Raw genomic sequence first — 17,338 nt, 5'->3', positions numbered from 1 at the left:
TAATCTTGTTAAATTTTGAAGAACTGCAACAGCAAGTCCTCCCATGCATGCTCTCACGGCCACCAATCTATTTTTGACAGCCAATCGATTTTCAGCACAACACCGGCCCATTTCCTGTGGGTCAGCAGTGACGTATAATTTTTTTTTCATTCATTCAACCTTTATTTATACAGGTTAATCCCATTGAGCCCCAGAGACTCATTTACAAGAGAGACCTGCATTTTTAACAAAGAGTGACGACAACAGTGGACAACAACAACAACAACAACAGACAATCATAAAAGATGCATACAAATTATTATATTTTTTACAAAGTTAAAATAAAATGGCAACCTAAAGGACAATCAAAAGGAAAAGTAGTGAAAAAACAGGTAGATTGTAAAGTGGTGTAGAAACTAAAAACAGGAACATGGTTGCATTGGTTTTTGCCAGGAACTTAACAGATGTTTAAAGCCACTTAATAAATAAATAAATAAACCACATAATGAATGCAATTTCTACTCCAAAGCAACTTATATATGTTTTTTTTTTCCTCTTCATGAGGCATTTTTTGACTGATGCGACCTTTACTCCGGAGCGACGTATAGTGTGGAAAATACTGTATGTGGCGGTGGTGGCCATCTTGAATTTTTACTTGGTAATCCAATTTTCAAGAGTGAGCTTTCTTACATGTAGATGCAGCCACACACCAAAATGAAAGTCGGCACATATCTTATTCTTCAAGTTATCCAGCTCAGACAGAGGGACGGAGGGTATTTCCAATTCCCCCTTTCCCTCCACGACATGGGACAACAACCAATAAAATGTTGGCCATGGCTCCATAAATTAAATCTCTGAGTCCACTTAAAAAATGTACCTTCCTGAATGTCTTCTATTGTAAATCGCAAAAAAATACTCAGGAGTTAGCAGAATTAGAATTTGAAAATGAAAAAAAAAAATCCTCTTGAGTTTTCTTTCTTTCCAAGCAGCTGTTGCAGTTTTACTGCTGTGAAAGTAATGTTTTTCAGATGATCTGCTGAACAAAGCTGCATTGTTGTAAACTCTCTCACCTGGGAAACAGCATTTTACAGCTACAATTATATAAAGCTGTTATCACCAACAGTTTGTAATATGTACATGCACAAACTAAATAAATTAAAATGAACTAAATCTAGTAGTTTATCAATATGTAAATGTTATAGGATTAGCCAAGTGTGCTTCACCCCTGGAGCTGATGTTTCAGAACATCTGGCTTCTGAAATATATTCATGAGAGATTGATTCTTAGTATGGACATTTTGAACCCTTCAAGTGTTTTTTGGAACAAAGAGATATTTGCTAGCTACAAATAGACACACATTTCAGGTGACTAATGCTGATGTGCTGCATATGTCAGAGCAGTTTTCACAAACTCACAGGATAGATGTGAAAACCTTATCTAAGAATGTCAGCTCATTTAAAATCCTGTCAGCCCATTTTTTGTCACATAAACTCATTTTCTGTTGTTGCAGTAAATCTACCTGCTACAGCTGTTAAATTAAGTAAGAACGAACTGTAAGAACAAACTTTTCAGTATGCTGGTTCCACTCCCGGTACAGAACATCCTGAGTGTCCAGTGGGACCATCTCCTCCAAACATTTAAAGAAACACCACAAGAACTTTTCATGGGAGGGGATTTCAGCCATGTTGATGATTCTTTAACTTTTGCTTTTTATTAAAGATTTTTAATGCTGAGTTTTTATTTTCTTATAACGTAATGAAATGTTAATGGTTGTGTAATTGCCTGTGTGTGTGTCTGTTAGCAAAATATTTCATGGACCAGAGAAAGGATTTTATTAAAACGTGCTGAAAGTAATCACTGGATGTTCATCTGCAACTTATTAACTTTTGGGGTCAACCCAGTTCAAGATGGCTGCCACAACTAATGAACCTGAGCAAACACAAAAATAACTAACTTTTACAGATACAGAGCTGGGATTTGGTGTGGTAGTAGCTAAGAGTCATCCTTAAAACGCACTAAAAGGGCCAAGAGATAATACAACATCTTTGGGTAAACTTTGGTGTGGAAGACAGTGTGTGATATGCATTCCTTCAAGGAATGATAGATATTTAATGTTTAAGATCCATCCATCCATCCATCCATCTTTTTTTTTTTTTTACACATATTGTCCTGTTGTCATAGGGAGCTGGTGTCCATGTCCAGCTATCACTGTATGAGAGACAGAGGACACCCTGGATAAGTCCAAGTCCATCACAGGGACAAATGGAGACAAACGAGACAAACAACCATTCACTCTCTCACTCACACCTAGGGACAATTTAGAGTTACCAGTCAGCCTAACGTTGCTGGTCTGTGGGAGGAAACTGGAGTACAGAAAACAAACACATGCACGGAGAGAACATGCAAACTCCACCCTGAAAGTCTGGCTGGGATTCGATCTGACAACCTTTTTGCTACCTGATCCTTATTCATCCAAACTACAGATGGGCTTTACAGTTCTTTGAAGGGAGCTGGATCTTGTGGATTCATTCCTTTCAAAGAGCCAGTTAATTTTGAACGTTTAGTCACACTGTACACGCTATGTCACTTCATACAATCTTATATGATGTGACGTATGTCGTACAGTTGTACTATATGACTTGTCAGGTGTGCAGCCCCCCCTCTTCTGACTGAATGTTCACCAGTAGCAATGCAGAAGCATCTGAAGAGGAAAACATTATGAGGACAATCAAAAGTGTCTCTAAACTGTCTGTGACTCTGTTCCTATCACCTGTTATAAAGAGGCGTTCAAAGACTGATATCATTTGTAAACGTCACATCGCGAATCCAAACTGTGACTTTACAAGTGTTAGGAAAGCAACACGTTAGTTCAGAAAGAGGATGAAGAACATGACAACATCTCACCTGTAATGGGCAAGAGCAGCGTTTGGTCCACTTGCAGAAATTGTTTCAAAACTTGGGCCTCGGTTGTCGTTCTGTTTGCTGCAACATTTAAATGAGTTGATTTTCAATTGTAAACTTTAAGTGCTTAAATGATTTTATCAGAATAAAAAAACACAATACTTGATGTCAGTCTTCCCCAGGTTCATGCATTTATGTTTTTACTCACCTGCGACATTTATTAACATATTCTGCAGCACTCAGCTCAGTCTCAGTCCCATCTGAAACAACTTTTTCCAGCCACATCAACAGCTGGATAACAGCCACCGCATCCCTCACCTGTAAGGAGCCACAGTGCAAGAGCAGCCGTTTCAGTCCGAACGATCCAGATTATAAATGATCATGTCAGGTGAAAAATCATGTGTTCACTCATGTTCGTGCAGATGGATGCATAGTTTACTCTGAATTGTATTTTCCTTTGAAATCAAAGAAGCAGAACATGTACTTTTGTGTCTAAACATCTGCTTGTGCGTGTTTGAGACGTACGTGCGCGTCCTTCAGGATCTTCTGCTCAGTCACGTCTTTTACGGCTTTGGTCATCAGGACTGGAGAGTACGAGCTCGTCATCACTTTCTCCTACATGAGATTAAAAATGATTAGCAACACAAAAAATATACATTCTACAAGACCCTTTGTTAGTTCAAGTATATGAATGAATAGGATGAAAACTGACGCCATCTTCTGACCGTGTCACCTGCATACCTGTGATGTTATGATCTCAAAGAGAGCGTAGTTTGTGCACTCGGTACCGATCCACACTTTGACCCCCGGCTGGTCCACGTAGGTTTCCAGATGTTCACGGACAGAGTCGTAACTTTTCAGCTGCACACAAAGGGGCCCTGTGCAAGATGCGTTCAGGTACACCTTTAAATCCTCGGACACCCGGTGGGTGTGGACAAAAAGCCTGAAGTGGGGGGGTGCAAGAAATGAAACATATGCACGTCATTAGGTCTGTGTGGGGAATTTGATCAAGAGTATTTATAAAACAAATATTTTTTGTGTTTAATTGAGTGTAAAAAAGATGAATGAGTGAATTACCAGATCTCGTTCATTGTGAGAAGCGTGTAGGAGTAGAAGAAGGGGTTGTAGGGAATGTCGTTGCCTCGCAGATTAAAGAGCCCTGAAACACAAACAGGACTTCTGGTCATCATCAGCAGCAGGTTTCACGTTCACTGTTTCCATCCATCACTTGGATCATGAAGCTGTTTTCATCCATCGTGTACCTCAGCTGTTCACGCCTTCATATTTGTGTTCATCCTTTAAAACAAATTTACTAACTCGGACATTCACTGTCAGTGGGGGATGATTTTAAAACGCTGCAGCTTTTCAATTTTAATTGGATCTAGATCAGTTTTACTGTAACTATGTCATGGAGTATAAGTTTTAAATTTGAAAAGACAAACACTTACCTGGAGACGAGTTTTATTTAATGCTACCACAGGTAGATAAATATTCAAAGATAACAGTTATCATAGGCAGTCTGCTCAGGCAAGTGACGAGTTAAATCCAGAGTTTCATGCTTCTCTTATGAAAGCCATTTTTCCAGAATAAGAACAGTTTTAAAACTGTAACAAAACACGCAACCTTTCAGTTTTGGTGAACATGCATCTCACAGGACTCTCATTATCCAGTAATGGCAAATTTAGTTTAGTTTTCATCACAAATTTACATTTTATTTCTGGATGCCGAGTTGCCAAAAGTGCTAAAAGCTTTTCTCACGTTACGATTATTAATTGAACCCCATATGATTCTGAATTCATCTTTTTTTCATCATTTGTAGTTTTCTAGCATGATACTGAGTTTTCTGTAAAACAAGAATATGTTATTTTGAACAATTTGAATGTTAAAGCAAGCTGAACAGATGAAATTTGCAGGAACCGTTTTGTCCTTTTTAATGTTTCTATTTATTCTGTTGCTTGTTTTCATCATTCTATAATTGTTTTTTTGTATTTAAAATATCTACAGAGAAAATCCCAAACATATTTAGTTTCAGAAACAAGCAAACCCTGTTTACTCATTCTCCTTTATATGGCCTGTTGGTATAATTTAGTCTGTTTTACAAATATTAAGCTGCAGTTTGGTGAGGTAGTAGCTGAGAGTCATCCCCAACACATACTCCAATACATGCACTACTTTCTATCATGGGTAACATTAGTGGCAGAGAGGAGTGAGGACTTGAATAAAGAGTCATTTACAGTTTATAAACCATGAACACACAGCTAAAGAGCGTAACAAACAAAAAATTTAAATTTATGGAACAAAACAATTAAATTACAAGTCATTTTAGCAGATATATGCTCCTTCTTTGTAAAACTGATTTTTATTTTACAACATTTTCATACAATTTAGTTCATCTTTCCCAAGTCAATAATAAAATATTTACTTGAACGACATCATGTTGGATTTTTACTCACAAGCCGTCTCATCCAGAGCTGAAAGCAGCAGAGCTGTGGGCTTATATGGATTGTCCCTCATCATTACCCGTATTTCCTCCACCTTAATCTGCCACGACCTTTCTGCAAACAAATATGAGTTTATTTTTACTGCATTCAACACAAAATACATGATAAATGAAGCTCCAACATGCAACCTTATCTTAATTCCCACTAAACGTGCAATATTTAAATACACAACAGTTTATTATCACTTTATAAAGTTTAGAAACATGTGTGTGTACATGTGTGAGTTTGAAAACTTTAACTGTTTATTTTTAGGTCAACAACTGCAGCGTTAAATCTTGAACCTTCTGTAAATGTGATGCTTCCTGCTAAGTGGTTTTCCAGTTACTCTTCCTTTTCTTTGACATTCAAGCCATCTACAAACTTTTCATTCACCTAATGGACTCCAGACAGTCAGCCAAGTGTAAAAACAAGCTTTTATATCCAAAGCATAAGACAGCATTTATAAAGGACTCACTTAAAAGCCCTGTGTGGTTTGATTTTTACAGTTTACAGTCAAATGCACACGCAGACCATTAGCTTTAATGGTGCTTTCTATTTGTTCCATTTTTCTAATCTCCAGTCGTAAAGACTAATAAGACCCACAGAGAGATAACTTTCTCCTGCGTAGGCTTATCCAGTTCTTCTGAGTCACTGTTTAATCTGTCATCCAGGCGTAAGAACAACAAAATATAACACACAGTCTCTTTATGGCTGTGTTTGCTGAGCTGCTTATTACTCTGCGTCCAGTTTGTAGGTATTTATCAGCACACAGATAAAATGCACCATAGGGTAGACTTGCAGGCTGCAGTGTGTGTGTTTGTCTGTGTGTGTGCAAAATACAAACACGTCAACAGAAATGTAAGAAGACCCACGTATGACTCTATCAGGCAGGCGGTTGAGGCTGTCAGGTGGGACCGGGGGTCTGTCCCTCCACACCTGATCGACCAGGTTGACAGGAATGGGCATGAATCTGTGCTCGCTCAAATCCAGAATGACGGCGTAGTCCTCCTGCATGTCTAATGGAGCAAACTGCAGCTGATTACACCCACTGAACAAAATCAAACACAAGTAAACAGTCTGCGCTCCATCCTGCGGCTCCATGAATATGTTTCCATCTACTGATGTGAGCACTTAAACCACCGGTCTGTGAGGTGAGGCAGTGGGGTGAGACTCACCGATGGAGAAGAGGAAAGGGTCGAAGCCGATGATCCTGCCTGGTGGCACCTCAGAAATTAGCCACTCTGCCACACTGCTGCTGGAAGCTAGAACAGCACATTGGACAGGTTTTAAATTCAGAGAAAAGTGCCATTTGGAGATTCTTGCATAAGAAATATTTAAAATATTAGCACAGCATGTCAAAGTTGTCCTTCATAAAAGACTACGTTAGAAATAAAACTATAAAAAACACACAGTGCAGTACACTTTAATGATATCAAATGAACTGGATTTAAAGATGCAATAGCACATCAGTGTGATAGATTAATAAATATTAATACAGATAGTACTGTATACAGCACATTATAACAAACTATACAACAAGTTCTTCCTTCATTTATGGTTTAAATGTTATTTTCTGGAGATGTGAGAACATTTTTTTTTTTTTATCCCAGTGTATTTTTCAATGGTATATAATGATTTATAAACCCTTAAATTGTTTAATTATTACATATTTCTGGTAAGGTGATGTATTTTGAATGTAATTAAATGTTTGTGTGCTGCAAACAGGAGGTTTTCCCTCACTTGTAATGAGACCATTTGTATGCATGAATATAAAATTAGAAACTCGTTTTTTTTTTTTTCTGTAATGTGTGTTGATAAAACAAATCACATTTACTGGACCAAATTATGCATCACAGCATCACACAGCATGGTGTTACAATTAAATTAACTATTCAACACATTAGAGTTCCTATAAAGTGATGGTTTGTTTCAGAACTAGCATTTTTGTTATCCCTGAGACATAATATCAACATTTTAAAATGTGCTGAAACCAGCAATAAATAAATAAATAAATTAGTTAATTAATAAATAGATAAATTAATTAATAAAATAAATCTGAGGTTGTTTTCTCTGATTACCTTGGCAAATTTTAAGAATTAGCGCTTCATTGGAAAATAAATGCTTTTTGGATATTTATTTATAATAAAGCTGTCAATAAACCCTGAAATGAGCTCAGTACAATACAGTAAAGTGTCTCTTTTTATAGTTTATTTTCCTCCTTAGAGATCATGGTCAAAATAACAACAAGCTCATAACTGTATGTTAGAGGTATTTTACTACAAGCATGTGTTCATGATAGGCTGCATTCCATTTCTTCTCCTTTTCATGCTGTTATTTGTAGAGAATGTGCAAAAGTATTACTTCTAAGTGGAACACAGCCCCCAATAGCTTAGTATGTATCCCATAAAACAAGTCTGTCCCTGACCTTTTTGCCTGTTTGTATCTTTGCAGTTTTTCCAAATCAACTTTTAAGTGTAGTTTTTCTAAACTGTTCCTTGAAAGGTGATAATTAGTGCATGTGCTGGGGCTTTTCCACATTTGGTCCTCTTGTGAGTGTTTTTAAGGATTTGGTAGATGTTTGAATGTGGGTGTGGAGGGAATGTTTCACCAGATGCCACAATGTTGTTTTATTTAGTCATTTTTGGCACAAACAACTACACAAGACTAAAGCTTGGCAACACAGGTCTGTGTTATTTCCAAGATTTAATTTTTTGGGTCTATGCTACAGTATGTTTATTAAAGGCATACACCTTTCTTTTATAAATGGAAATAAAGATATTGAATAATCAGTTCCTCAGAATTCAACTCAGAATGCACAATGTTACTGCTGCTGTCTTTCTGAGCCAGTTTTACTATAAAACCTCTGGAATAACATGTGCATGCTTCAGGGGGATAAAACAGCCCACAAGCATTTACAGGAATGCTTTTGTGCAGCGTTGCCATAACAAATAGTCATAACTCGACCCCTCCTACCATCCATTTCCAGCTCCCAGTTGCAGTCCATCTGTCTCTCAGCTTGAAGCCAGTAGCGACTGTCCGTCCACAGAACGGCCTTGGTCTGCGTGACCACAGCTGTGCCTAAATGATGAAAAACAACAGCTGCAATATAAATTGTGTTACAATGACATGAAAATAAACTTCACTGTATGTCAAAGGTGACACCGAATCAGTTTGAATCTCGTGACATTTCATTTTCTGTGAAAACACTGAGTGAACTACGAAGAAGCTGAAGCTGACTTGTTAAAATGATCAGAAGCAGAATATTAGCTGCTAAAAAGGAAGAAATTTGTAACTAAAACCAGTAAATATTTACCAAAAGCCAAAACTGCCAAAAGTTTTGCTGAAAGCTAAAAATAGCAAACTTAGTTAGAATCTATAAGTTACTAAATGCTCGCTAAAAACAAACAAACAAACAAACAAACAAAAAAATTAAACACTCTTTTAAAGCAAAACCTTGCAAATTTATAGCTAAAAGCTTAAAGATGCAAATAAGCTAAAAACTAAAAGTAGTAAAATGCTAGCGAAAAGCAGCAAAATGTTTGTCAGAAGATAAAAATAACAAAATGCTTAATAAAAGAGCAAAATATTAGCCTAAGTAGCCAAATGCTAGTTAAAAGATAAATCGAACTACCGGTATACAAACCTACACTTCTAAACCAATTGTGATCTGGATGGTAAAGACTTGGAATCAGTTCAGGAGAGCATTTAACTCTAGAGAGTTACTGTTTCTGGCACCTGTGTCAAATAATCATATGTTTACTCCCTCAGTAGCTGATACAGCTTGAGTGCATTCACTGTGTAATCTCTACATTGATGGTAGATTTGCCTCTTTTGAGCAGCTGGTACAGAAATTTTATATCCACAAGCCACAGCTTTTCAGATATTTGTAGTTGAGACATTTTGTGAGGTCTAACTTGGACTGCTTTCCTTTGTACGTAGCCCTCTAAACACTTTGTGGTTAAGATTTTGGAATGCAGGTTTTGATACTAAGGGGGCCCTCAGCAAGATCGATACACTGCTCAGTTCATACCATGAGTCCAGTTTGGACTTCCTTAAACTGAAATGGGAAATGGACTTGGAGGAATCCATACCAGACTCAATCTGGCGAAAGATCATTAAGAACATTTACTCATCAACGATCTGTCTGAGACATGCTGTAATTCAATTTGAGGTTTTGCATCGGCTGCACTGGTCCAAGAACAAGCTGTCCAAGATCAAAGCTGACCTGGACCCCGCATGTAACCATTGTGAACAAATTCCAGCTTCACTCCTGTATACATTCTGGACCTGTCCCAAACTGCAGACTTTTTGGCAATCTATTTGTGACAACTTCTCTGTGATATGTGGCAAAACTATACACCCATCACCACTCATCTCACAGTTCGGGGTGGTCCCTGTGGAGACGTCCTTTAGCAAGTACGAGAAGGCTGTGATCGCTTTTGACTCTCTTCTGGCCACAAGACTTGTTTTGTGCAGTTGGAAGGACCCACACCCCCCAACATATGTTCGCTGGATAAGAGAAGTGATGTGTCATATAAATTTAGAAAAAAATCAGATATACCGTGAAGGGTTCTGTAAAAAGATTTTGTTACACTTGGCGGCCTTTTTGTATTGTATGAAAGTATGTCAATGCCTGTTTAATTTGTTTGTGTATGCTTGACTGATCCAGTGTGGCATGGGAGGGTTGGGAGGTTTTTTTGGTTCTTTGTGTTTTCTGTTTTTATATTAAAATCAAAAATCAATAAAAAATACTTTGATAAAAAAAAAGATAAAAGGAACAAATGAAAATCTAAAAGTAGCATGATAAGATCAAACTAGCAATGGTTTGTTTACACAGATTTCAATGAGAATTTTTGTTGTTGTTGAAGGAACTGAAGATATTTGTCCATGTTGAAAGAGTTTTGTAAATACAGTTAATTATTTTGAAAAGCATAGTGTTTACAGAAACCATAAGCCATAGCAGCCATCTCCTAAATCAGCTGAATGTTTTTGATATGTGAACAGCTAAAATTGTATCAAGTGTGCTGAACTAATTAGATAGTAAAATAAACATACAGGAAAAATAAATCAAAACAGGACATCAGTGTAGATAATGACAAAACGATCCTTCCTTTGTTGCATCCAGACATCTGATAGATTTGATCCCTGAGTCAAACATTTGTGTTATTTGTCTTCTTTTTGTAGCAGAAAAAATACTTTTAAAATAGAGTTGCCTTTGGTGTTAACATCACACTTATTTAGTCTTCTCATCATTCCCCCCCCCCCCCCCCCAGAACAGCTGAGAAAAGAACCAGGACTGATCAGAGATTCTCTTCGCTGTTGCAGACCTTTTCAGTTATCGGCTACGTGTCTCTGAGGGCAGAGACAGAGTGAGAAGATGCAATCATGCAGAGGGTGAAAGCGATGAAAACAAATGAATGAAGGGTTTGTGAGGATGCGGGATGAAAACTGAGTGACCCTGCAGTCAGAAGTGATGGGTTGAATCATGAAGAGGAGGAGGGGGGTCGTACCTGCAGAGCCTGTAAAACCAGTCATGAAGGCCATCCTGGCATCGCGCGGGGCGATGTACTCACTCTGTCAGGGAAACACTGAGTTACAGCCTCACACAGACAGCACAGCTGGATTAATTAAGATGGACAGCAGATGTACCAGGTGAGCGTCAGTGCCAGGAATAATGTAGGCAGAGACATTCATGGTGAGCATCCGCTCTCGTAGCTCCTGCAGCTGGACAGATGTATTCACAGCTGTGCTGGGGAGGTACTGCAACACAAACACATGCCATAACTAAACACAGAAGTCTCTCCCCATGAATTAAAACGGGAGAAGCTGCTGATTCATCTCCATCTCTATAAACATTAACTGTATATACTCATGACGTGAGGTCAAAGTTGCACTTTAATTGTCAGTTTCTGTTTTCGAGGCTGATCTTACCGGTGGAGTGGCAGAGCAGTTCCTCTCAGTTCGCTCGTATGCACCAAAAATAGTTCCTGAAAGCACATTTTCTCTGAACTGAAAGGCTTGGAAAGTGACATAATGAGTGACCGAACCATGAGCACGTTTATGGATCCTCTCCTTCGGCTGTCTGAGACTTTTCAGGCAATTAATGTGACTCGAGGCTTGGAATTTATGAGGACAAAAAGTCAGAGTGCTATAAAGCAGAGATGATATCAGCCTGATAGCCTTGGTTTAGTCAATAAAACCATTTCAGTAATGTAACAAGTAATTTAAACTGTTTCACATGAAAAAAAACAACAATATAGACTAACAAAGCATGCGTTTGCATTAAAGACAAGAGATAATAAACGCATACATTCTTTGACTGATCAAGATACAAGATTTTAGGTAAAACAGACAAACTAATATTCTGTTTTTCCACTCCTGTTCTCTGTAACAATCACAACAGACATGTTGATCCACAGAGATGAAAGCAGACCAGATGAGTGAGCATGAAGAGAAACTTTCTCCCACCTGTCAGTGCTGCCATGTTCAGAGCCAGCAGCCAAACACGGGAAGGCATCTTCATCCTGCTGCGAACAGATCCGCTCTCAGTGTGGCCCGCGAGCTGATGTGCAGGCCAGTGGGGTGAGAACGACTCCCCCGGTGCCTTGTGAGAAAGTGTGTGACTGCTTGAAAGACTCCCCCCTCTCCCTCCCTGCCTCCATCTCCTCCTCTGGCTCCTCCTCTTCATTCACCACCATTCACAATCTCTTCTCATGTAAGAAATCACATGTAGTAGCTTTAAGAGTGGATTTTTTTAAAGACTCAGCATGGCTTCTATATCCCTCCTGACCTGAAATATAAACTGAGTTGTGTTGTCTACTCTCCTTTTGTTGCCATAATTATTTGTGAATAAAAGATAGCGCTGCAATCAAAGAAGCAGCATGGAATCACAGTTAAAGCTCCTTTTATAGAGAACGTGCACAGGTATCTGTATGTGGCTCCTGATAATGCATCATTCTCAGGGAAGATAACAAGGGGGCGCACAAATGACTGTCTGCAGATTCAAAGATAATCTTTGGAAACGTGCAAATATTTACAAAGCAAAATGATCGTTGTTGTTTTAAACAGCTGAATTCAAACCATCTGCATTATCTGGTGATTTTGTACATCAGAAACACATTTATCCACCTTCAAAAACATATTTTGCAGGATCTATCACCCTTTATGCAACTTTTTTCTATCCTTTTCAAATAATGTAAGTTTGCAGTGGACCAATGACTTAACTCACTGGCATTTGAAGTCAACCCAATTCAAGATGGCTGCCACGGCTAAATGACCTTAGCACATTAATAGTTATAAGTCAGTGAAATTTACAATTATTGAGTTAAAATCTGGTGTGGCAGAAGGTGAAAGTCATTATAAACAGGGTGGCTGTGGATCAACAGTTAGAACCGTCAACCTCCAGTGACAGAGTTGAAGGTTTGATTCCACCAGTATGCAGTCACATGGCCGTGTCCCTGGGAAAGACGTTGAACTTTGGCTTCGATGTGTCTCAGTGCATGAGTGTAATCTAAAACACTGATTAGACTCTATAGATTGATTTATTCAGGTTAGCTTAGTAAAGATATTGTCATTTTTGTGTACCATATTTTTCGGCCTATAAGTTGAAATTTTTTGCATAATTTACATGCCCTATGACTTATACACCGAAGCGACATATTGATGTTTTTCCCTCCATATTTATAACTCCATTTTTGGCTGAGACATGACCGTTTTCATTCATTTTGACATTGAAAATATTGAACACTACCATTTTCAGCCGCTAGATGGCACTCAAGTTGTATGGCATGCTGTTGTGTCATGTAATAGGTAAAAGTGGCTATTAATGACACTATCGACTTGCCATACAGGCCACCTTCATCCAGCTCTGGAAAAATGCCTGGAGAAACCGTCAAATCAGCTTCATTTCACTGCGCCACCCTGGCGAAATGCAGCTAATTTGATCACTGAAGTGCATTTACTAAGTAAAAGTTCAACTGAGACACATCTTTGCTATAAGGTCAAGCAAACAAATAATTCTAAAAAAGTTAAATCTGGTCCTCTGGACATTCAAAAAAAACAACAAAAAAACCCACCACATACAGAACACCATGGACTTTGTGGATAAGGTGAGGGATGTCATCATGGAGACTGATGAAACAATGGTCTCTTTTGATGTCACATCACTCTTTACGTGCATTCCTGTTGATGATGCAGTAGAGGTGGTCAGTTTAAAATTAACATCAGACACCACTCTGAGCAGCAGGACCACACTTTCTACAGAACAACTGTGTCAACTCTTGAAACTGTGCCTGCAGTCAACCTACTTCACATATGGGGAGCAATATTATAGGCAGAAACATGGGTGTGCTATGGGGTCTCCAGTTTCTCCTATTGTTGCCAACCTGTACATGGAGGAGGTAGAAAAGAGAGCCTTGACGTCCTTTTCAGGGACACCACCAAGTCATTGGTTCAGGTATGTTGACGACACCTGGGTTAAAATCAAATCTCAGGAAGTCCAACATTTTACTGACCACATCAACTCTGTGGATAAATACATCAAGTTCACACGAGAAGATGTAAAAAATGGCAGGTTGGCTTTCTTGGACTGTGAGGTCTCAGTCTCTGATAGAGGACATTTGCAAACTGAGGTGTACCGCAAACCCACCCACACAGACCAGTATTTGCAGTTTGACTCCCATCACCCTTTGGAGCACAAGTTAGGAGTCATCAGGACTCTGTATCACAGAGCAGACAGCGTCCCCACTAACTCAGGAGCCAGGCAGAAGGAGAAATCCCACACAAGACAGGCTCTAGAGCAATGTGGATATCCTAACTGGGCCTTCCTGAAAGCAGAGAAGAAACCCAAACAAGACTCCAGTCAGCCAACAGGTGAAAAGGAGGAACCTAGACCCAGACCAGTGGTCATTCCATATGTTGAGGGAGTATCAGAGAAACTGAGACGTTTATTTTCTAAACATAACATCCCAGTGGCTTTTAAACCCCAAAATACATTACGGCAAAGACTGGTTCATCCCAAAGATCCAGTCCCCCGGCACAAACAGAGCAATGTTGTGTATGCTGTTCAGTGTCAGGAGGGCTGTGATCAGTCTTACATCGGGGAAACAAAACAGCCACTGGCCAAAAGGATGGCCCAGCACAGAAGATCAACATCATCAGGCCAGGACTCTGCGGTCTACACTCATCTCCAGGCCAGCGGTCACTCTTTCAGGGATGAAGATGTTCACATCCTGGACAGAGAGGAACGATGGTTTGAGAGAGGAGTAAAGGAGGCCATCTTTGTGAAAAGAAATCGTCCATCATTAAACAGGGGTGGAGGCCTCCGGGTTCAACTGTCCCCCTCTTACAATGCTGTGATTGCTAGTATCACTCAGCCCTCTGTGAACAGTAAACAGCCATCAGTGTGGTAATGATCCATTGTTATGCTGATGGTCCGTCTTGAGCATGTGATCAGCTGGTTTTGGTTGTCAGCAGCAAAACTGGTTGATCCACCCTGAGACGGTGCTATTTAAGAGACTGAGCTGAATACAGCTCCTCAGACTGAGGAAGTCTCTCGGATGAGAGACGAAACGTTTCTACATTTTTTTGTTGATTTGCTTTGGTTTTTTTTTTGGTTTTTTTTTTAATGTCCAGAGGACCAGATTTAACTTTTTTAGATTTTTCTACCTGGATTATTGAGCATGCATCAGGACAAACAAATAATTGTTTTTAGGTGGTTATCTTGTTAAATTTCGAAGAAATGTACAGTGCATGATCCGTCTGCGCACTCCCGCTTCCGCGTATTGAGTTTTTAAATGCAGCTGATTTGACCGTCAAAGTGCATTTATTAAGGAAAGGTTAGACTGAGACACACCTTTACTATAATTTCGAGCAAACAAATAATTGTTTTTACGTATTTAATCAGCACACCTGTTGTCACTCATTAATCATGCACTCCAGTTGACATAAGCTGACTGGGTTTACTCAGTCTAATAACCGTTATTTACAGTGTCTGGTGAAATGTGTTTGTGATAACAATAATGTTGAACAGTTCAAAATGTGTCCTTCTGTTATGGTGTCGTGTTTGTTTCCTTATGTGAATCACAATTCAAGTGCATTACGCTGAACGTTCGTCGAGCAGATGTGAGGTCATTAACATCACAGAGTCGATTAGTTCGTAAACAGCAACCAGAAACCTCTGCGGAGTCTCACAGCCGTCTGTTCTTTTTGCTTTATTAATGTGGAGCTCTACTCTAGATTTATGCAGACGCCATTCCGCGTGCGACCAGCAGAATGAACCCACCTGATGGGATTATTTATAAAGCACCACTTCCGCCATGCTCTGGGATCCACCAGCTTTGAACATAATTTAAAAGTGCAGCCCAAACCACTGAACTAGGTCACAGGGAGTGGCCCAATAAGGAACCACAACAGTTTGGATCAGTTCTGAGACAAAACTAAGCCTTGATGTCAGAGTGGGTAAAGGGAAACTGTAAAACTGAATGGATGTTAGGTTTTATCAAACTATTTTTTTGATTTAAACAAACAAGCAAAAATAAAAATTTTAAGTGACACCCTGAAAGCTACATTGCTGCAGTACATGAAGTATTTCTAGATTTAATGATACCTGGATACTAAGTTGGATATTATCTAAAAAATAACAACTTACATGGTTATGTATAGGGATCAGGCTGTATTAATTAGTGACTTATTCATCTGTGCTTACAAGGTATAGTACCTGGTACTTACCGAATATGTGCCTGGTATCTACAGGGTACACACTTGGTACTTTACTGCATACATCACTGGTATTAGCATTCTATGTTTTAGATACATGGTATCTAGTTTTTATTTGTCACTTGGTATGTACTTGATGCATAACTGGTACTAATTGGGAACAGATTGTAGTATTACATGACTAACTACCCTGTACACAGGGTATATACCTGGTACTTCCCTACTATGAACCTGGTACTAACCTACAGTGAAATGTAGCTGGTGGGTACCTGGTATTTACCTACCACATATCTATCTAGTACATTGGGTACATACTTGATTCTTACATGATTACTTATGGAGTAAATAACTTATGTTACAGGTATCAGGCTGTATTAGGAAGTGATTTGTGAACCTGTACTTATGGAAAATGTACTTGTTGTTATGTACTGGGTAAGTACCAGGCTGTATTATGTATTGATATTAAAAGTAAACATAAGTATTGGAACAAAAACAGCATTAGACAGTTTTCATAAAGTTGGTCATATGGTTTATATCTTTCTGCAAACGTGAATGAAATCTTGCAGACGTAAAATCATAATGTTCAAGCTTATGTTAAAGCTGATGAATACCTGGAAGTGACAAGGTGAAAGAGAAGGGGCATCCTTTATCATCTTCTTCTGTGACACTTTTCCAAGCATCTTGTCTGTTGTTGCAGCAGCAGCATTATAAATAATCATCTCTAAAAGCACCCAGTGTGCAGCGGTGCGGTGCAGACATTTATCACCTGCAGAGGACTGAACTGCAGCACTCAGGTCATCTGTGAGGTTTTTGTTGTTAACGTTGTTGCTTGGAAGACCTTCAGAAAACCCTAAAATAGACACAAATGAGATGCACAGATAAATAAAAGGGTTTAAACACTGATGTGTTTAAAGAACTGAGCAGCGAGGTTGTGATGAGTGTGGCTGAACTGCAGCAGAAATGTGAAATTGTGGAGGATTTATGATGTTTACTGCAACAGGAAATGAAGATGGGAACAGAATGAAAGCCCCAATGATTACCATAGTACAAGCTATTTATAAAACACTGTAGAGGAGTAAAAAGGCCTGTTTAAAACACAGTAAACTGGCTGCTCACGTCATGATTTTATGAATAAACACGAGCACACACAGTTCTAATTATGTCATGGTGCAAGGAATGAGGTCTCCCTGAGAGCATGCATCACTGGAATAAGATTTATTTTATATATTTCTTGACCAAAGTTTATAAATGTATAGTAATTG

At 38.9% G+C, this 17,338-nt stretch overlaps 1 protein-coding gene across 1 annotated transcript in view; it reads right to left on the bottom strand.

Annotated features, from left to right (window-relative positions):
• The window catches only part of xpnpep2 (X-prolyl aminopeptidase (aminopeptidase P) 2, membrane-bound), a 20,409-nt gene extending 8,526 nt beyond the window's left edge, over positions 1-11,883 (bottom strand). The window contains exons 1-13 of the mRNA XM_037675727.1: positions 11,829-11,883; positions 11,292-11,347; positions 11,010-11,120; positions 10,871-10,934; positions 8,334-8,438; positions 6,536-6,622; positions 6,233-6,376; positions 5,334-5,435; positions 3,958-4,039; positions 3,622-3,823; positions 3,406-3,495; positions 3,089-3,198; positions 2,884-2,961 (exon numbers count right to left, since the gene is read on the bottom strand). Coding sequence (XP_037531655.1) covers positions 2,884-2,961; positions 3,089-3,198; positions 3,406-3,495; positions 3,622-3,823; positions 3,958-4,039; positions 5,334-5,435; positions 6,233-6,376; positions 6,536-6,622; positions 8,334-8,438; positions 10,871-10,934; positions 11,010-11,120; positions 11,292-11,347; positions 11,829-11,883 — 1,286 coding nt within the window. The remainder of the gene's footprint in view (positions 1-2,883; positions 2,962-3,088; positions 3,199-3,405; positions 3,496-3,621; positions 3,824-3,957; positions 4,040-5,333; positions 5,436-6,232; positions 6,377-6,535; positions 6,623-8,333; positions 8,439-10,870; positions 10,935-11,009; positions 11,121-11,291; positions 11,348-11,828) is intronic.
• Between the last annotated feature and the right edge of the window lie 5,455 nt (positions 11,884-17,338).

This window comes from Nematolebias whitei, chromosome 4 (assembly GCF_014905685.2).
Source record: "Nematolebias whitei isolate Nwh7 chromosome 4, NemWhi1, whole genome shotgun sequence".
Taxonomy (NCBI): domain Eukaryota; kingdom Metazoa; phylum Chordata; class Actinopteri; order Cyprinodontiformes; family Rivulidae; genus Nematolebias; species Nematolebias whitei.
The sequence above is the reverse complement of the archived record's forward strand: the minus strand, read 5'-3'. Positions and strand labels throughout refer to the sequence as shown.